At 45.8% G+C, this 20984-nt stretch overlaps 1 protein-coding gene across 1 annotated transcript in view; it reads left to right on the top strand.

Annotated features, from left to right (window-relative positions):
* The window catches only part of AUTS2 (activator of transcription and developmental regulator AUTS2), a 1101201-nt gene that overhangs the window by 768171 nt on the left and 312046 nt on the right, over positions 1 to 20984 (top strand). Inside the window, exon 6 of the mRNA XM_029946052.1 lies at positions 17868 to 17897. Coding sequence (XP_029801912.1) covers positions 17868 to 17897 — 30 coding nt within the window. The remainder of the gene's footprint in view (positions 1 to 17867; positions 17898 to 20984) is intronic.

The following is a 20984-nucleotide window of genomic DNA, read 5'->3' as shown; positions in this document are numbered from 1 at the left end:
TTTTTCATGTTTATTAGCCATTTGTATTTCCTCTTCCTTGAATTGACCTCTCTGCTTTTGAAAGGAAGGAAGAGTCTCCAAGGGCTACCTAGAGAAAAAGACGCCGGCTGACCATTACTGCGGAGCCCTGGGGCCAAGAGTTGCAGGGCAGAGAATTAAGAGCCTCCTGGGATGCCTAGTGACTGTGGAGCCGCCCCCTAGACCTGAGTGAGCCGTCTACACAGTCCACCTGCAATCACCATGTGCTCGCTACCTTTCTGTTTGCTCTGTTAAGAAATAGTATGGATTTTGGAGAGAGGCTCTTCACATTCCGCTCAAGCCAGTGCTTGTAATTCTTTTCTGGGTAGACGACCAGCATGCCTGTTCAGTTTGGGTTCTTTGCTCTGAGAGTCCCATTGGCTCACAGTACATTGCCGTAGATCTTGCCTGAGTCTTTTACGATCCCTGCCATCCAGCCAGGGGCTGTGACTGCTCTGTAACCTTCTTAGATTTAAATCTGGTGCTCACATTCTCCTCGTGGTATTACAGCGCAGCAGAGCCCATCCATACTGATGTCTTAATATCATTCTCTCCTCCTTGGATTTATAGAGTAAAATAAACCCTCTGCCATAGAAATGCTTATTGATTACTGAAGTACATAATAAAGCGTAAGAATAAAGTAAGACCCAGTAATCGGTCGTGTTGCTGGTGGATGACTGTAACTCTGGCCAAGGCGGCCTCTCCGGGCTGCTTTCTGCTGTGGAGCTCGGAGGCTCCCTTTTAATTAGGCGTCCAAATAGTAAGCAGTGAATGATAGAAACCAGACAAAAAGAGCACATACTGTATGATCCCATTTATATAAAACTCTAGAAAAATATACAACCTAATCTGTAGTGACAGAAAGCAGATCAGTCGGTGGGGAGGTTGGTGTGGGCAGAGAGGAGAGAGCGGGATTACCAAAGGCGCACAAAGAGACTTCTGAGGGCTGGATGTGTTCGCTGTCTTGAATGTGGTGCAGCTTTGGTGGGTGTGCACAGGTGTACAAATGCGTCCTGTAGTGCCTTTTAAATATGGCTGGTTTATTCCTGTCCGTTATCACTCAATAAAGCCATTAAAGCCACTTAAAAAAAAATAAGCAGCATAAAGGGACAACCCATGGCTCATTTTGTGCTAGAAAAAGTTCTCTTTTTTAGGAAGCTATATTTTAAAGAATATTTATGAGAACTTGTAAGACTCCATTTCCCCTTCACATTTGGACCGACGGGGGCTTCGGGAGACTGAACAGTACCATCAAAAAATAAAATTAAAAGGCATTGGTAGGGCAAGAGAGCCCTCTTCTTTCTCGGTCCCTTTTTCCTTTCTTACATCTGAACCTTAAAGGTGGCTTTTTACATGATTTTTTGGTAGAAACAAAAGAAGCTGAACCCTTGGGAAAATAACATGAGTTCCCTTTCTGCCCTACTCTTTCTGCCATTATATTTCCCCTGCGCGCAGGAGAGGGCCTACAAAGAAGAAATAAAGACTGCTTCAAAATGTTGGCAGCCTGAAAGGGGTCAGGCGGTTGCAGCACCAAGAGATGTTTGTTTTTCTTGCATTTTAACTCTTAATTTTTGACACAGTGGGAAACTCCAGCATGGCTGCCATTTAAAATGTAACAATGGCGTGGTGTCCTGATTGCCTCTGTCACGAGGGCGTCGTGACGGAAGGCCAGGCGACAAAGCAAACACGGCCAAAGACGGTGTCTGCTGCTGAGGTGCTGGTCCATTTCTCTGCATTTGAATGTTTCTTTTCTCTGGCCTCATAAGGAGTCACTCAGGGAGTGAAGCTGGAATTTGTACAACCTCTCTTCAGCCCCCTTGATTTTAATCAGAAATGCACAATTATTCTTTTCCTCCAAATAGAGAAACTCAATCCCCATTTTAAATTCAATTATTGTAATTGCAGCATTCAGAAAAATAGCACATTCATCTTCTAATAAGAGATTGTGGGTACCAAATTACTGCATATAGGATGTCAAAACAGGAAACTTGAGACTGGCACACCAGTGGGTGTTTTTATCTTGGCGATTTGTATTTTCTTGCAGACAATTTATAGTAATCCTACCCTTCCTTGTTTATGATTTATAAGACTAGGTTTTCAAGCCATCCGAAAATAAAGACTGTTGTTAGGTTCAATTTAATTTAAAATGCCGGTTACGAATATGATGGATTCTAAGAGGGGCAAAAGGGGTAGTAGGGAATGAAAGTGAAATCAGTGTTTGTATCCCGCGGCATGGCAGCCCACATGTCTTTGGATATTCCCCAACCCCCTCTAACATTTGTAAGTCACTTTGTCTCAAGCCATATTTCTCTAACCCATTAGCTATGCTTTTCACTGTCCTGCATTTTAAACAAACAGAACGCAAAGTCTGATGGGTGGGAAGTTGATAATGCGGCCATTATGTCCATCAGCATGAGAGCCCCATTCTCCCCTTTCCTCTCCAATTCCAGTTGCTTCACTTGGCTTGAAGTGAGTCAAATGTAAAAATAAATATTTCAGTATTTTGATTTTCCTGATTGTCTTAAAGGAATTTCCTTTTACCTTGATGTTACTTCCATGTCTTTCTCATACACACACTCAGACACCCACACTTCCAAACACCTTAGTATTCATTCCATCAACCCCTATATATTTCTTTTTTTTTATGTTTATTTATTTATTTTTGAGAGAGAGAGAGAAAGAGAGAGAGAGCTCGCACATGCGCAAGTGGAAGAGGGGCAGAGAGAGAGAGAGAGGGAGACACAGGATCGGAAGCAGGCCTCCAGGCTCTGAGCTATCAGCACAGAGCCTGATGCGGGGCTCAAACCCACAAACTGTGAGATCATGACCTGAACCAAAGTCAGAGGCTTAACCAACTGAGCCACTCCCCATCCCCATATATTTCTTGACTCTTCAATTAAACAGTTCCCATGACCCCTTCCCTCAGATATTTTGCTAATATTTACGAATTCATTCTTTCACATATATTCCTTGAGTGCCTTTTAGGTGTCGGATTTAGGAAGAACAGAATAAAAGCAAACTCTGACCACAGTGTTGAAGATGCTGGAAATCAATAGCTGACCTCTGGCCAGTGAAGTCAGAGGAAGCTTCCATATATATGGAGAGAGAACCGCTATTTCCAGGGGTAGAAGTTAGCCTGTTGGACCGTTTGTTGAGTGTGACTACTAAGTGCCAGGCATTTTACTCATTTTCTCTCAACTAATCCCCATGCTCACAATTACCAGTGTTCATGCTCTAGGAAGTCTTACCTCTTTCCAAGGTTACTCTGTTGGTTGATTTTGTTAGATCAATCCTTAGGTAGGCCTTGCATATATATAAATTCTTTGCAAAGGGCTATTAAAGTAGCTCCTAATCTTGATTGGTCAGACTCTCTGGGCAAATTCCAAAATGGCTGGCATCTGAGTTGTACCAATCATCACCTGTTATTTTTGATATCCATTCGATCTGTCTCTTTATTTATTTTGCCAGTTTGAATTTGAATGAACATCTTGCTAATGACAAAGCTCAGAAATCGTTACAGCACTCTGCATAACCTACAGGTTTAGGTTCCCAACCCTTACATCTATGCGTTTTACGTTAGTCCCTATACAGAGGTTACTGGCTACTATTTCTGGGATAAATCCAGACCGTATGCACCCAAACAAATGTGCATCAGGAACCTAAAGGAACACTTACAAAACTGAATTCTAAAATGTATTTCCTTGTTGGTGCAGCCATGCCTCACTTTATTGCACTTCACATTCTTGTGTGTTACAGATTCTGTGTTTTACATACATTAAAGGTTTGTGGCAGCCCTAAATGAAGCTTTGGGGGCCATTTTTCCAATGCCATTTGCTCACTTCATTTCTCTGTTATATTTTGGTGATTCACACAGTATTTCAAACATTTTCTTTATTATTATACTTGGGGTCTTTTTATTAATTTATTTAAGTAATCTCTGCATCCAACATGGGGCTTGAACTCACGACCCTGAGATCAAGAGTCACACACTCTTCTGACTGAGGCAGCCAGGTGCTCCCATTATGATTACATTTGTAATGGTGATCTGTGGTCAGTGATGTGTGGTGTCACTATTGTAATTGTTTTGGGGGTGCAACAAGCAATCTATCAGACAGCAAACTTAATAGATGAAGGCTGTGTGTGTTCTGACTACTCCGCTAACTGGTCATTCCCCCATCTCTCTCCCTCTCCTTGGGCCTCCCTACTCTCTGAGACAGGGATTTTGAAATTAGGTCTATTAACATCCCTACCATGGCCTCTAAGTGTTTCAGGAAGACTTGTAAGTCTCTCACTTTAAATAAAAAGCTACTACAGGTGGTTAAGTTTCGTGAAGAAAGCATGTCTAAAGCCAAGACAGGCCAAAACCTAGGCCTCTTGCACTAAACAGTTAGCCAGGTTGTAAATGCAAAGGGAAAGTTCTTGAAGGAAATTGAAAGTGCTATTCTAAGAAACATATAAATGATAGCTGACATAGAGAATATTTGAATAGTCTGGATAGAAGATCAAACCAACCACAACATCTCCTTAAGCCACAGCCCAATCTAGAGCAAGCCCCTAACTCTCTTCAATTCTGTGAAGGCTGAGAGAGGTAAGGAAGCTGCACAAGGAAAGTTTAAAGCCAGCAGAGGCTAGTTCATGAGGTTTAAGGAGAGGCCATCTCCATAACATGCAAGGTGCGGCAGCAAATGCGGATGGAGAAGCTGCAGCGAATTATCCAGAAGATCTGGCTAAGGTTGTTAATGCAGGTGGCTGCACTACATGATAGACTTTCAGTGTAGATGAAACAGCCTTCTCAGATGCCACTGAGGACTTGCTCAGATAGACGGAAGATGTCCATGCCTGACTTCAAAGCTTCAAAGCACAGACCCACTCTCTTGTTAGTGGTCAACACAGCTGATGACTTTAAGTTGAAGCCCGTGTTCATCTGCCATCACAAAAATCTTAGGACCCTTAAGGATTATGCTGAATCTACTCTGCCCGTGCTCTGTAAACAGAAGAGCAAAGCATAGATGACAGCACATCGGTTTACAGATGGTTTACTGAATATTTTAAGCCCACTGTTGAGACCTACTGCTCAGAAAATAAGATTCCTTTCAAAATATGACTGCTCGCTGACAATGCACCTGGTCATGCAAGAGCTCTGATGGAGATGTACAATGAGATTAATGTTATTTTCATGCCTGCTAACACAACGTCCATTCTACACCCTATGAATCAAGGAGTTATTTTGACTTTCAAGTTTTCTTGTTTAAGAAATACATTCCGTAAGGCCATAGCTGCCATAGGTAGTGACTTCTCTGGTGGATTGGGCAAAGTAAATTGAAAACTCTCCGGAAAGGATTCACCATTCTCAGTGGCATTAAATATATTCATGATTTATAGGAAGTAACCAAAAAATAAACACTAATGGGAGTTAGGGAGAAGTGGACTCCAACCCTTGTGGATGACGTTGAGGGGTTCGGGGCTTTGGGAGGAGGTGGCTGCAGACGTGGTGGGAACAGCAGAACTGGGATCAGAAGTGGGGCCACCGGCGGGACCGCAAGCTGCAGCCTCGGGGTCCAACTTGAATGGAAGAGGAGTTGCTTCTCACAGATGAACAAAGAAAGTCGTTTCTTGAGGTGGGATCCACCCCTGGTGAGGACTCTCTGAAGACTGTTGAAATGACAACAAAGAACTTGGGATATTCCTCAAAAGCAGTCAAGTAAGCAGCAACAGGGTTTGAGGGGACTGACTCTGATTTTAAAAGAAGTTCTCCTGTAGGCGAAATGCTTTCAAACAGCATCACATGCTACAGAGGAATCATTCATGATAGGAAGAGTTCGTTGATGGGACCAACTTCATTATCCTCTTGTAAGAAACGGCCATAGCCACCCGAGCATTCGGCAGCCACCAGCCTGGTCAGTCAGCAGCCACCAACACCGAGGCGATACCCTCCACCAGCAAGAACATTATGTCTCACTGAAAACGCAGATGATGGTTAACATTTTTTAGCAATAAAGTATTTATCAACTAAGGTGTGTATGTTGCACATGTACTAGACAACAGGGTAGTGTAAACTTTACTTTTATATCACTGGGAGACCAAAATTTCATTTGACTCACTTTATTTTGAAGTCATCTTATTGCAGTGGTCTGGAACCATGACTGCAGCATCTCCCAAGGCATGCTGGTATTTTATCAGTGAAGTAAAACTGTTTGTTACTCCACTTTGAGAGGGAATGAAAGTTTCTATGCTTGCTTGTCTGTTTGGGCTGTTGTCTCTCTTTCTATCTATTTTAGTAGTCAATCTTCAAATACCTCACAAGCGGAAATTCTTGCAGAATATGATTTTTTTGTCTGGCAGTAAAATTATAAAGAAATTAAATCTGCAGCGCCTGGGTGGCTCAGCTGGTTAAGCGTCTGACGTCAGCTCAGGTCATGATCTCATGGATCGTGAGTTCGAGCCCCAGTATGCTCACATGCACTGTCTCTCTCTCAAAAATAAATAAACATTAGAAATTAATGGGGTCTCTGGGTGGCTCAGTCAGTTAAGTGTCCGACTTCAGCTCAGGTCATGATCTCCCAGTTTGTGAGTTTGAGCCCCATGTTGGGCTCTGTGCTGACAGCTCAGAGCCTAGAGCCTGCTTTGGATTCGGTGTGTCCCCCTCTCTATGCCCCTGCCCCCACATGCACTCTGTCTCTCTCTCAAAATAAAGACCCAAAAAAATGTTTTTAAAGAAATTAAACCCAACATTTAAATAACTTTCGTTATTTCTGTATGACATAGCATTTCTTTCATGAAAGAGAAAGAAAAAGTAAAATATCAGTATTTATTTCCGGCTGCTTTCAAATGTTTGAATTCATTTACTCCTAATAAAAATTCTGTGACATATATATCATTCCCACTTACAGGTTGCAAAAAAGAAAGGTAGGCTCCAAGATGTCAAGCGTCTTTCCCAAGACCACATGGCTTCTAAGTTGGAGGGATCATAATTTAAACCTAGGTCAGCCTCCGATTTGATGAACACTTTCCTGAGTGCTGTACTAGGTCTTCCTCTTCAGGGAGAGCTGTCTGGAGTGGAGCAGACGTGTGGCCACCTGGCTGCAGTCACTGCCGCTTATGGTCATTACAGTCTTTCAGTCTCGCCCTGCCTCCACCCACAGCCCAGCAGTTAATCAGAATTATGTTGTTCAACTAGTGTCTTCTTAGGGAGCGGGAGAGAGCTAGTGGTGCTAGGTTGTACTTGCTGGGAACATGAACTCCGGAGGACAGAACTGGGTTCGAGTACTGCCTGTGCCATTGGAGGCCTTAACTTCTCGTCTTGAAAACGGAGGGGTCGTAACACTTCCCTCCCAGGGCCATTGTCAGAACATTCTCTTTTACTGACCGGCGGGCTGTCGGCTGGCTCTTCTCAGGGAAAAGGTGCCCCTCGAGAGTTCCTAGGGAGGATCCCCACCCCGCAGGAGCCAGGCTGCAGAGATCGGGGGTGAAGTGCACTTCATCTTCAGGAACCAGCCTTCAGGAAGCCCCTTCCAGAAGAGACAGCTCAGAGCTGCTCTTCTCCGACTCCCTTTGCCTGAGGTGGACGTTGTCCCTTTGGCAAGAAATTGAATCATGTAGGTGCCACCTAGCATGGGAAGCAGGAGCTGCGTTCAGCGCCTCACAACCTCGGGGGGCTGGGAAGGAAGAATGGTTTGCGGCAGCTTCGTTACCTGGGGAAAAAGAACTCAGAGGCACAGGCACTTTAAGAAAGATGCTTTTACTTTGAGTGTTGGAGAAAATAGAACAATTACCTATTGAAGGTGAAGTGGATGGAAAAAACATCTCTGTTCATACTACCCTGATCATTTAATCTATTCAGATTCACTTTGCCTTCCTGAAGGTGGTGCAGGCCAGACCGTCTGTTCCTTCCCCAGGCTAGGGCACTCGGCGGTCACCTGAGGGTCCCAACTCGAGACGAATTTCCTGCCCCAAGAGGAGATTCCTCGAAGGGTGTGAGCTCTGCATCCAGTGTCAGATACGTACAATGGGTAAAAGGAGGGAGGGAGGGGGGTCCCTAAATCATCAAATCCATGTTGAGCATCTTTTAGGGCCCTTAAGACTGCACTAGGCCCTGTGACAATTCCAGGGACAGCCAGAGTGCTCTGAGGAGCTCACTGTCTCCCAGGGGAGCATGACTTCCATACATCAAATCTACAAAGAATTGTGTTCTGTTGATATGACAGCCAGGTAGGTTTCCAGCAGATGCTCTTAAAAAATAAAATACCTCATCTTTGTTGAAGAATGAACGCATGATTTCTGACATCTGTTAAGTGAGTTCTATGTATTGGGCAGTATTCTATGCCTTTTAATGTTATATATAGAGAGATACACAAATATATGTGAATAGACCTATATATACATATACATGTATATACACGTGTGTGTATATATATACATATTTCATTGTTGTATTTTTATGAACGCGAATGCTCACAACAACCATGGGAGGTAATACTGCCAATAGCCCCGTTTGATAGAAAATGAAACTGAGGCACAGAAAGGTCAAGTTACTTGCCTAAGGTGCTACAGAGTAAGCAGTAGAGCCAAGATTGGAACCCAGGCACACTGGCCCCGCGGCTCTATGTGAAAGAGACTAAGATGCGCTTTGCAAGAGCTGGTTGCCATTTTGGCAGAGATGGAGCGCGTCCAGGCTTTGTTATCCGCTCATCTGGCCTTGGCTTCCTCAAGACCATAAGCTCCCTCCCCCTTTCTAGAACCTAGACCAGCTGGGCCAACCCTGGCGGTTCTGCTCCGCCTGGGCCCCGGCCTGCCCACTCTCTCATTTGTAGTTTCTCTCACCGAGCACATTTCTAAGAGGACGGGGGCTCTGCTTTAAGGACATAGGAATGGCTTGCCCTCACCTGTCAAGCATGATCCTTGTATTTTACCAGGCCCATTATGAACGCAATCTTTCTGTCGAAAATTTGCATACCTCCTTTCTTGAAAAGTAATGACAGCAATTTCTTTCCCTCCGCTCACTTTCTGAGTGTCTCATTTAACGGCACCTGTGAAACCGACAGGCGCAGAGATGAGAAGTGAAAGAGAGCAGTTGATTAAATCATCATCAAGCCGGGCCTCAGAAAGTCAATTCTGCTTGCCGTCTGCAATGATATCCTTTTATCTTAAAGTAATGAGCTATGGCACTTTTGCATCGGGTAATGCGATAAGTTCTATTAGCATGTTCCATTTGCCTCACAAGCAAGGGCAAGTCATTTTAGCTAGCTCATATCACTGCAATCAAAGCAATTGGCTTCCCAGGCAGAGAAGAAAGGGAAAAGGCTCAGGGTGATTTCTATGGATCACAACACAGCGGAAAAAATAGACTCTTGTATTATTTTAACCCATAACATGCTTTTCCTTTTTACTCATCAGCAAATTTGGGTTTTATTAGCTCACACAGGACTCTGAAAAGAACCGCGGTTTAGTTGAAGCAGACCGAGGGGGCTCAGGCCCCACCCAAAGGAGCAGGCAGCTGTGATCTGGAAAGGGAAGATAGCAAAAGGGGTTACAAATACAATACTGCCAAAGAACGTAGCTAAGAAGGTCTCCCTGCTAATAATACTGTGGTCTCATAATAAACTCTTGCTTCGCACTATCTTCAAAGTCATTTGTAATAGGTCCCCAGGCAGGTACGGATTAATGCTATTGATGACTTAGAATCAGTAAATCAATGGCAAAGAGGCAAAGGATCTGTTGCTTAAGCTTAAAAGAGATCGTTTACAAATCACCCGGCCCTAGCCTGTCAGTTTTACCTTTGGACAAGAAACTCATTTTTCTCATTTTGGCAACCACTGAGGCTTGTGGGCTCTGGGTTTTAAGTAAATTTCATCTTTGGGGTTTATGTGTGTTTATACTTGGCAAAGTGTGACTTCCTTTCTTCTAAAGGGAGAAAAAGAATGCTGAACTCCAAAGATTTGTGAAATATTCACTTCTTCCACTTCCAAAAGCCCAACAATATTTTAATGAACTAGCTGGAAATTTACAGCATACAGATTGTTTTTATGAAATATACCTGGATTTGAAAGTGACAGGAAGGACCAAAAAAAATGTTGAAAATCAAGCCATGCCTTTTAGAACTTCAGATTTGGACAACTTGAGTTCTGGCTGTGTATTTGTACTTCTAAGGAGTGGTCAGAATGAACCTAGAACACCGTAGGCACTTTAAAATTATTTGTTGAATGAAAAAGTGTGATCATCTGAAAGACCCGGGAGGGGAGTAAGAAGTGAGTGCTCCCTTAGCCCCCTCAGATCACATTGGTTGTGTGTTCTCAAGCTGAGAACTTGCAAAAATGCCAGGTTCTGAGAACTCCCCTTAGGAATAACAGCTCACCAGCACAGAATTCCATAAGCTTCTGAAGATTCGCTCTCCTTTTTGCCTCCTAAACAGCTAAAGCTTAGTAGACCTTGCATCATTTTCTAGTGTGCTCCTTTTGTGAATGTCAGAAGCTTTGTTTCTCATATTTTAAGTTACTGTTTGGCAAATCTTTTGATTGTGCTTTCGCTTCTTTTAGAGCTATTTTATTTGATTGGGTGTAGTTATTGTTGAGACGGAAGGAAAGAATACCTTAACCAATTGGTAAGAATGCCTTAAACCATTTTCAGGATTAAAATATGCTTTTTATTTCAAGGTCCCCAATAGCTTTAAATTTCACTTAAAGCCCAAAGCCGATAGGAGAGCAGTGTAAACATTGTGAAACAAGGGTTTTGTGGGGTGATAGAAGACATCAGAGTTGCCGTATGCAGCACAAAATGGCTCCATGGGTTCGCATGTACAAGGAATCGGGCAGTTGGGAAGATGATGGTGGACATGTTTCTAGTCACTGTGCTGCTAGTTTATGTTTTTAAATAAAAAAATAAGTGTCATGTTTTCTCTAGGTGGCTTCTTCTGAAATTGCTTTTAGGTGAGGGATGTCTTTACAGTCTTAGATAAACCGCCTGCCCCAAAGGGAAATCGATTTGTTTTGTCACCAGCAAAGTTAAATTGTACTTGATGTTAGATGCCGTAGTTTACAAGTTGGGGTTCTCCCTCATTTTCCTCTTATTTCCTTTAGGCAGAAAGAAGAATAAAATAACTTTGTTCAGTGATGGTGTTCAGCCCTGACATCTTTGGTGGCAATGATAAATGGATTTGAGATACGAAATAACTGTTCCAGCAAGGTCCATTGAGCAGAATAGAGAGCAATGCCCTCCTCAATGTCATTGTATGTGATATATTCAATGATTGCCACTTTCTGCTTAAGAATGCATTCCATCACGAGGTACCTAGAATTCCATCTTGTTCCTTCATTCCGAATGAGGCGGAGAGGTGTCGCAGACCTTGACTCATTTCGATTTGGATCAGCGTCTTAAAACGCAGATATTGAGATTTCCAAATGGAAATGAGAAATGTTTGCTTTTGAGGAAGTACAATAAAATCATAATCATGTCTTGTCTGGGCCTTTTAATGGAAGGTATTTCCTTCTGGGCCCCCAACTCTAGGCTCTGCCAATGATTTTAGCGCTTCGCTCTGTGTTCAAACATACACCCGGCTGAAGTAAGCAGTTGAGTTAGTCATTATTTCTTTCTTTGGAATTACTTGATTTTTTGTTTGTTTGTTTTTTCATGTTTTTTTCCCCCCAAAATTATCGTTTGCTTATATAACCTGGAATCAGCCACTGTTTGAAGAATTCCAAAGAAGATGAAGTGGACTTATCCATGCGAACCCCCTTCATGTTCCAAAGCACTGCCCGGAGCTATCTCTAACCTACCCAGAGCTAACTCTCTAGTAGGGACATCTCTTGTGGCAAACAGTGAAAGTACAATTTTGTAAGAGATGGAGACGGAAACAATTAATTCTAAGAAGAGTACTGTAATTCTAAGAATCTTTAATTCGTATTGGAAGATTCTGAGGGGACTAGATTTGCAAAGGCGAATTAAACATTTTTAGGCAGAAAGTTGGAAAACCAGAATTCCAGGAGGAGGGAACTGATAAGTGCATAGTTAGTAAGTCTTGAGGGTGTGACCAAGCGTGCCTGAGTGTGGCGAGAGCCAGGGGTGTGTTAAGATAGTGCTACTCCAAGTGTGGATACAGACCCAGGCCACACTCTGAGTTCTCTGGGAGGCCAGCATGGCAGCTGGGAATAAGCATTCGGAAACTTTCATAGCAATTCAGTAGAGCAATTTTATATCTAGCAATAACACACACACACACACACACACACACACACACATCTTTGCTTTTCCATGTTCCTAGCAACTTATTTTTTATTATATTCTACAATGTATTGGAAATTAAGGAAAACAAAACAAAAACAAATGGGCCTCCACGGAAGGCTTGAGACGCACGTGCTGGCGGGGTGGCCGGGTGCTGGGAGCCGGGGGGCGCCCGGAGGGTTTCCACTGCCGCGGGGCGTGTCCGGACTCGTTACTGAGACTGCGCAGCGACGCCGTTACCAAGAGCACAGTGGGAGGAGCAGATTTGGGGGGAGCAAACGAGGGCGAGTCCAGATTCAGGTGGACGCTCCAGCCAGCGGTGTTTGCAGGGCCTTGGGAAGGAGACCTAGCTAACGAAAACGTACTTAGTAACAGTTAACATGTACTGCCTATGCTGACTCTGTACCATGCGTTGTCTGAGCCGTTTACACCTGTTAACTTGGTCTCTTACCTTCCTTTGGGGGAAATGCCATTATTTATCCACATTTTACAGATAAGTAAACTGAGATGCAGGGAATTGAAATGATTCTCCCAGAGTCACAGAGCTGGCAGGTGGTGGAACAGAGATGTTTTAGTCTCAACGTATAAATGCTAGATGGCACCAGGGCACCCTTTACGGGCTCCCCAGGAAATCACAGAGAAACAGTAGAACTGCAGATTGAACTCTGCGGGGACAGTGACATTAGGGATATGCCACGAGGAGACAGTAGGAAGAGCCGGTGTTAGTGAATGTGTACAAGAGGAAAATGCCAGAATGTTCAGTCGAAACAATCCAGTTAGCAGCACTAGAGAATTTCCTTACTAAATTCTTTATAATCCATACAGTGTATCACAGTGCAGCCATATATATATTTATTTTTAGGTTTATTTCTTTACTGATAGGGGGAGGGGCAGAGAGAGAGGGAGAGAGAATTCCAAGCAGGCTCTGTGCTGTCAGCACCGGGCTCCATCAGATAAACTGCAACATCACGACCTGAGCTGAAATCAAAAATCAGACACTGACCGAGCCACCCAGCCGCCCTGCAGCACACCTTTAAAAAAAAGTGATGTGACTGGGCACATTTGACTCATTGGACAAAATATTTGGCATCATATGAAAACAAAGAAGGGCACAAATAGTAGGAATTCATTTCCATTTCTTCAAATGTGTATGAGAAGGACGGAGGAGAGGCTTGGAAGAATTAGAGACGTACTAGCTGTTTACCTGTGGGCAGCAGGTCCATGGGTGATTTTTAAATCCTATTCAATAAAATATGTGTTCATCTGTACAAGGAGACAGTACTGGGCGGGCGTGCGGGTGGGTGGAAGTGTTTAAAGGGTGGGACTTGGTGCGAAAGGAAGAGTTGCCCCCAGAAGGCTGGCTTCTAATTTGTGAAACCAGAGGAAACAGATGGTGAAGTCGAGTGGGGCTGGGCTCCAGCGGCCGGAAGTGCTGCGCTCAGGCGCTGGCCCCTTCCTGAGTTCCGCCTTTGAGACACGTGGCTTGGGTTTCAGGCTCCAGTCTGCCTCTTTTGTCTGTGTGGGTTTGGCTCACGTGTGTGAAGGCTCAGTGACCAAGAATTCTCCCCCATCTGGGGTGTAAGGCCGCCTTGTTCCATTTCATTTCTTGCTTTTAAAATGGGAGAGAATATTTTCTGTTTTTCACAAAGGGCTTTGCAATCTGGTCATGGAGAGGACTCTGTCACCTCAAGCTGGTCGTTAGCGTGCAACCTGTTTGCTAATAAACCAATGCGGGACCCTGGTGTCAAAACGCTTAAAATGGTCAAATCAGCGGGGACTCCCGTTTCTGCACTCGACATGCCTTTCCCGTTTCCCAGCCTCATGCAGAACACACACCTGAATCAGGAGGTGACTCGGCGTGAACTCTTGTAAATTGGAGTGGGTATCTAGGGACCGGGGGGTAGACACTTCTTCTTTTAACCTTTCAAGACCAAGAATCATTTGGCCCCAAATCCACAATGTACTGAACTTGGGGTGTGAAAGCCGTACAGTGTATTAAATGTGAATTTGAGCCCATGAATTCTGCCCACACTGACTCTATAAAACAGCCTCTCCTTTTCATAAAGCCGGCCTATAAACGGCTGCCAGTGAAGCAGAAAGACTCCTTAGGACTGTGGCTCGCGTTCCGTCTGGGGTTGTCAACAAACCCCCTTTATGAGTGGAATAGACCTCTTGTATGTGTCGAACTTCTGGCTTTTTACAGAGTGTGTCAGGAGCCAGGCTAGGCAAGCGTTAGGCGCTGTTTGCTGAGTGCATTTATTGCCTTTGCATAATTTATGAGCTGGAGGCGCTGACCATCATTCGTCTCTGCCAGGGGCTGGCACTCGAGGCTCCGGAGAGCGGAGCTGTAAATTGGATGGTGCGCTCCTGCTGAGCTCACGGCAAAGTCCTCGGGTCAGTATGGGAATTTAATACCAGAAATGGAACTGTTTTCTCAGCGCACCATGTGGGCCCCAGTGCAGCAGAGACTGTTTTGGCAGACTCTGCGACTGGCCTTGTGGAGGAGCTGTCACTCACCCGGCATGTTGTGTGGGGAGCCTGAGCATTTTTAATCGTCTTGGCATCCATGCTGCCTTCCATAATGGATACCAGTAGGTCTCAGTTCTTCACCATATGCTTAACTCTGGAGACAAGGTGCTTCTGGGTATATCAGTAATTACTTGATGCAGAATTAAGTGGACCTTGAAATTAGAACTGGACTGTTGGAAAGCAGAAAGCTTAACACTTTGATAGAAATAACCATTCCCAGGGACGTACTGCTGCTAGGATTGGTGGGGGTGGGGGTGGGCATGGACAGCGGTGGTTCTTTTCCAGCTTCCCCGCTCCCTCTGCCCCCTGCACACCAGGCCTTGGGGACCTGGGCAAGTGCCATGCCACAAGCTTCAGCTGTCACTGATTGCCTCCTGAGGCAAGCTGGGAACATCTGGGGAGACAGTCCTCCTGGTACTTCTCTCTTCCACGCCCCTCCTGAATAATGCTTTGTCACTCTTGAAATTGTGCCCATAACTCAGGAACCTCAATGAAGGCCTAAGTAAGGGAAGTAGGAAAATCACACTGTCAGGAGACCAGAACCTCATCTGTCTGTGGTTCTGGGCCTTCAGAATCTTCATCTTGCCTCTTTTCACTTATCAGAATAGAGAAGTCACTCATGAGGCAAAAGGAAGCTTAGACCTTCTAAGTTTAGAAGCCTGGTCGAACACAGTGCAGTCGTACTTGGTTCAAGCACGGTCACTAAAACTCTGATAACCCTATGGCATTGAGGAGCTGGTGAGGACCGTGGAGGATGTGAGAGTCCTCCGGTCTGGAAGCTTGTGTGTGAGTTCCTAAATACCTACAGTAGAGAGAGTGTAAGCCACAAAGAGGAAGCAGCCCCCACCTATGTCTTACAATAGCAAGCTGTTCATTTGGATAGTTTTAGTTACTGTCAATGGAAAGCACTCTAACAGTGGTTTTTAAATAATTATCTGAACCAAAATGTCCAAAAACAGGCTGCTCTTAGGTTGGCTCAAGTGACTCCATTGTTCTGGGCCATTTCTTGGCCACATCCTCTTGTTTTTGTACTTAGGCTTTTTTGCCTCCTTTCTGCAAGATGGCTGCCACAGATCCAGACATCAGAGCATCGTTCAGTCATGTTCAGAGGCAAGGGCTTCCTGCTTTGCTTCTTTTTTGAGGAGGAAAAAAATTTTTTCAGAACCCTTAGCAGACATTCTCTCAAGTCTCAGCCAACAGTGTGTCTTATGGCCACCCTTCACTGCACAGAGAGTTGGAAATGGGAGAGTCTCTGGCTTTTTCAATCTCAAAATGTCATAAGCTGCAGACTAGGGAGGGGGGGTCGCAAATGACGGTGGGTATCTAGCCAGCAGTGACTGTGGTAGAAGGAAATTTATGTTGTTTCTGTTCATAGCGACATCAACTCCCATGACCAGGTGGCCACACTAAAAACCTTGGCATGGTCCTAGACTCATCCCTCTTCCTTGCTCCTCAGACCCATGTGCTACCACGTCCTATTGGTTCTTCCTTCAGGATCGCTGTACCATCTGTTCCTCCCTTTCTTAAACCACACGTCCTGCTGCTTTAGACAGTGCTGTAACGGTCGCCAAGTGGGTCACCTGTGACCGATGTCTTCCCCCCCCAGTCCCAGCATATGGCCTCTCCTCTGCCTCCTGGAAAGAGCCATCCTAATGGAATATAGCTCTCATCACACCACCCCTCTGCTCAGCGTTTGTGGTCTACTTCCCACTGCTGCTAAATGGAAAGCTACCTTAGGGCCAGTCCTGCATCTCGATTGACTACCTGTCTGGCTTAGCACAGCTTATCAAGGACTGTTGAGTAAATGAATGAATATCATTATCCGCTGCACATTTACTCTGACAAAATACATCCCCTCTTTTATTTTTTTGTTTTTTTTAAAAGTTTATTGTCAAATTGGTTTCCACATAACACCCAGTGCTTCTCCCCACAGGTGCCCCCCACCATGACCATCACCCCCTCCCTCCCTCCCCCTCCCACTTCAGTTCATGGTTCGTCTTCAGTATTCAGTAGTCTCCCTCGATCTGTGTCCCTCACTCTCCCCCGCTCTCTTTCCCCCTTCCCCTCCCCATGGTCCCCTGCCAGGTCTCTCCTGTTAGACCTATGAGAGCAAACATATGGCATCTGTCCTTCTCTGCCCGACTTATTTCGCTTAGCATGACACCCTCGAGGTCCATCCACTCTCCTACAAATGGCCGTACTGGAAAACAGTGTGGAGTCTCCTCAAAAAACTATCGACAGCACTCCCCTATGACCCGGCAATAGCCCTGCTAGGGATTTCCCCAGGGCATCCCCTCTTTTAAAATCAAATGGCTAGCACTCTTGGTTTATAGAGAAAATGTGGTTTTATTTTCCCCCTTTACATCTAATGAAGAAGCCAAAGTTTTGCGTTAACTCTCGTTCTTTGCTTATCCCAAACTTAGCTGACCAGTAGGACTTTGGGGTCTCTTAGCCATGATGTGAGTCTACTGCCGCAAGACATGTTTCTTGGCTCAAATTGTTGATTTATTTCCCTGACGTCTTCTTGTCATTGGTGTGTTTCTTATGGGGAATATTCCCTCTTTTCTCCGGGCCTCGGAGCCGTAGAGAAGGCAGCCATTACAACTGATGAGCTCTGCCCCCTGTGTTCTGTATCTTTCAGAGTCCAAACGAAAGCATGTAGTGTCCGGAGGTTTACCTCTTTTCCTGTGTAAAAGCACTGGGCGAGATGCAACCATTCACATTAGCTGAAGGTAGACGGTCTCCACTAAGATATTGATTTGCTCCGGATCCCAATGAATGATCTCGATTCACCTTAATCCTGTGGCTGGATTGGCTCCTCCATGGGCACTCCAGTGCGGTGGGGGCGCTCACCATGGCCTTCAAGCCTCTTGCCAGATTGCCCCCAGGAAGAGACGCAGAGCGCAGGCATCACATGAAATAAGCAGGGCAGTATCCCAGCATTCCGCATCTGCTTCTATTTATCATCGTTTGAGCTGAAAAAACTCTGTACAGCTTAGGCAACATTTCCTTTTTCCTTTATTTGTCTCTCTTTTTTTTTCCTGTATCAAAAACAAAAATCTACTCAATTTTTGCACTAACCCTTATTCTCTTGTCTTTCTTTTCAGTGTGACAGCGACAGTGACCAGGAAGAGAAGGTAAGCGGCCCCCTCCCCCACCATTGTGGGCAGAGTCGAGCACCGTGGTTCTCACACATGCTCACAGGGCGGCGGGTGACCGACCGCGCCTTTTCTGTTCTGCAAAGACCAGCCCTCTTCACACGGTGACATTTCCTCTGATGAGAAATAACATATTTAATTTGCGAGGCCCACTTTTTTTTCAACACGCCCATTAATATTGACTATATTGGCATCAAGTTTTCACTTCACAGATTTTAAAAGAGGAAACCGTTTTAACGGCCATCGGGATTTTCTTTTTGAATCCTTGATTGGAACATTAAACTTGCTAGCTTGCATTTATAATGTCATATCTTCGTTTCTTTTACTGACGTCTATGCTTCTTTCCACCTCGCTGTATGCTTTGGCCTTCTTGATGGAAATGTGAATGGTGTGTTTCTAGGAGTCTTCTCACGGGGGAGGGGTGGGCACGGTGGGGCAGGTGGTTGGCCAGGTGGGAGGGTGGCTCTTCCCACAGGTACATACTCCGGTCCCGAGGCTGATGGCCGCCAGCCTCTGTGTATCCAGTTCAACATGGATCAAGAAAAGGAGCTCAGTTTTTGAGCTTTCAGAAGATTGGATCACAACCCGGTAACGTGAACTCTCTGTGCTTGAAGCAAAAGGATTATTTATTATTTGTTGGTTTGGTCTTTCTTTCTAGGTGTCCCAATGCCTCACCCAAATTTCTTGCTACTTTTATTCCTCCCTTATGAACCTCGTAAAGAGTTACCTGAATATCACAGTCTCTATATTGTTTGGCATCAGAGGGAAGGGACCAGTGGTCCCCTTCCAGGTTTCCGAGTCTGTCCTGGGGGGGCTGGCTTTCTTGAGCCCCGTCCCCTGCCTTTCACCTCCTCTGTGCTTGTGGGTGTCACTCAGAACCCTGCAGATGTTGTTTGCTGGGATCTTCCCAACAAGCCCAGAGTTTTCCCTCCTTCTCTGCCGCCAGCCTCCAAGAGAGAGCTAAAGGCTCATGTACTGCCGTTAATTTGAATTCAGCATATGTAGCCTGTTATAAAATGCGAGACATCATCATTTGAGCAGGTCAAGCATATTCAGATGAAGACAAATGGTGCTTATTTGATTTCCTTAAAATCAGGAAATGAAAAAAGTGCTCTCTGGAGAAATCATGTTCTGCCTGACTTGGATGATAGACCAATGCATGTCCCCTAGATAAGAACATGCTCTCGCCTTGAGGTTTTTATCTCTGAAGGACGGCCAGGACTGTCAGCTTGCTGACATGTGCATTATCCATGTCATTTTAAACAAAGTGACCTATGGAAGGGTGCGCTGTGCTGTGACATGGTAATGGGCTGTTGGATGACAGTGAAAGTACACACTGCAAAGGGGGCTGTGGATTATTCTTTTGTTTAACTGACAAGTAGGAGCTTCCTTCCTCCAGTCCCTGGGAGTCTCAGCTCCTTGCAAGTTGGTCCCTGGTGTCTCGGGCAGCCGGCGTGCAGTGGGTGCCAGAGGCGCGCAGACAGCGGTAGAGGCTCAGCGTCCGAGGCGCGTCCACTGGCCCTGGAGCCATCCAGGCCACATTCCCACATGGCAGTCATCACGTCGTTCTGTTGGGTCACAGACGCCAGGGAAGAAGGGATGCTCCCCCATCCCTTCCTGGCCATTCTAGATCTTTTACAGGTGACAGTTGCTCTCACTTTTCAAGCCAGTGGCACTTCTCCAAAAAGATAAGCCTTGTTCTGGATTTCACATCCAAGGGGACATCCTTTCTTTAAAAGGCAGTGTGAATCTCCGAAGTGTCACTGGTCCCCAGCACTGGGAGAAGGTGATATGGATTGTCCAGTGTTGCATTGCATGCAGGCATCTGGGTCAGCGGTCTCAACCGGAATGCATGTCCGAATCCTCTGGGGTTGTGGGTCATAAAAGTCCTCATGCCTGGACCTCGTCCCAGGCCACTTATGTCAGAGTCTGAAGGTGTCTAGCAGTCCTCGTCCAGATGATCCCCTAGCTCTGGTAGAGCTGTCTGTGGTTTTCAGAGTGTCCTGTGGACCGAGGTGTTTCCTACACTCTGACCACATCCCAGTGAGTCCTTCCCCAGGACCAGAGTCCCCGTGTCCTTGCCACCGCAGTTCCCAGCTCTGAGCGCAGGAGGCAGCAAAGCATCTGAGCAGAGTAATGGCGGTGGGAAGGGAGCAGGGCCCGCAGCTCGGAGTCAGGGAGGACCTCAGGGCAATGAGGAGAATAAGGAGATGTTTATAGCAGGTGCACGAGAGGGGCGATGAGCCGTTAGGCCTGTGCCTCGGACCCGCCGCCCCGGTGGCTCTGCCTGTGGCCCGCGGCGGCCCTGCAGGCCTTCCTCCTGGCAGGGAGCTGCTCCCCAGCCTCTCGCAGGGCATCTGTCCCTGCCCCGCCACGTGCCACCCGGCGTTCCTCCAGAGGGCTCCCGGCAGGAGCAATCAAGACTGTAATCGCAGCCGTGCCTGCTTGGCTCTGTTACAGTTCAGACTGTCAGGCTTCCCCTTTTGGACTGAGATTGTCTGGTGTTTATCACTGACTTTAGCACCATCTTCCCAGACTTCTGCTGCGCACCGGAGCCTGGGCCCCTGGCAGCCTCCTCTGTGCCAGAGCCCTTGCCTGGGCCCCCCTCGGAGCCCCGGAGCTAACCCGGGCTGCTTTCATGCGCTGTTTGGAGAATTCGCATTCAAATCTGAATTGCTAATGTTGGAAAAGATGCCACTCAGTGTCCTGGGATCCCTACAGCAGCCTCGCCAGGGAGGCAAAAGTGAGACTTGTAGGGACCCACTGGGATTTCTCTCCGGAAGACCTGTCATTCTCTTACTCCGCGGGGATCTGCAGAACCGGCGGTCTAAAATTAGGGTACTGTATTTCACACAGCTGACTGAATTAAGATAAACTCTGCTTTCCTCTGATACGAAGCTGTAATTTATAAAATGATACCCTTACTAATTAATGTGGAAGTGACTGGGAAAGGAGCGAAAAAAGCAGAGCTCCCCACGCATGCAGCAGACGCACTTGTGCATGGAAAGGCTCTGAAGAGACACTGAGCAGAGCCCGGCTCAGCACCCCCTCCCAGCCACGCCGGGT

The sequence above is a fragment of the Suricata suricatta genome, chromosome 8 (genome assembly GCF_006229205.1).
Source record: "Suricata suricatta isolate VVHF042 chromosome 8, meerkat_22Aug2017_6uvM2_HiC, whole genome shotgun sequence".
Classification (NCBI taxonomy): domain Eukaryota; kingdom Metazoa; phylum Chordata; class Mammalia; order Carnivora; family Herpestidae; genus Suricata; species Suricata suricatta.
This window is presented reverse-complemented; position numbering and strand designations above follow the sequence as displayed.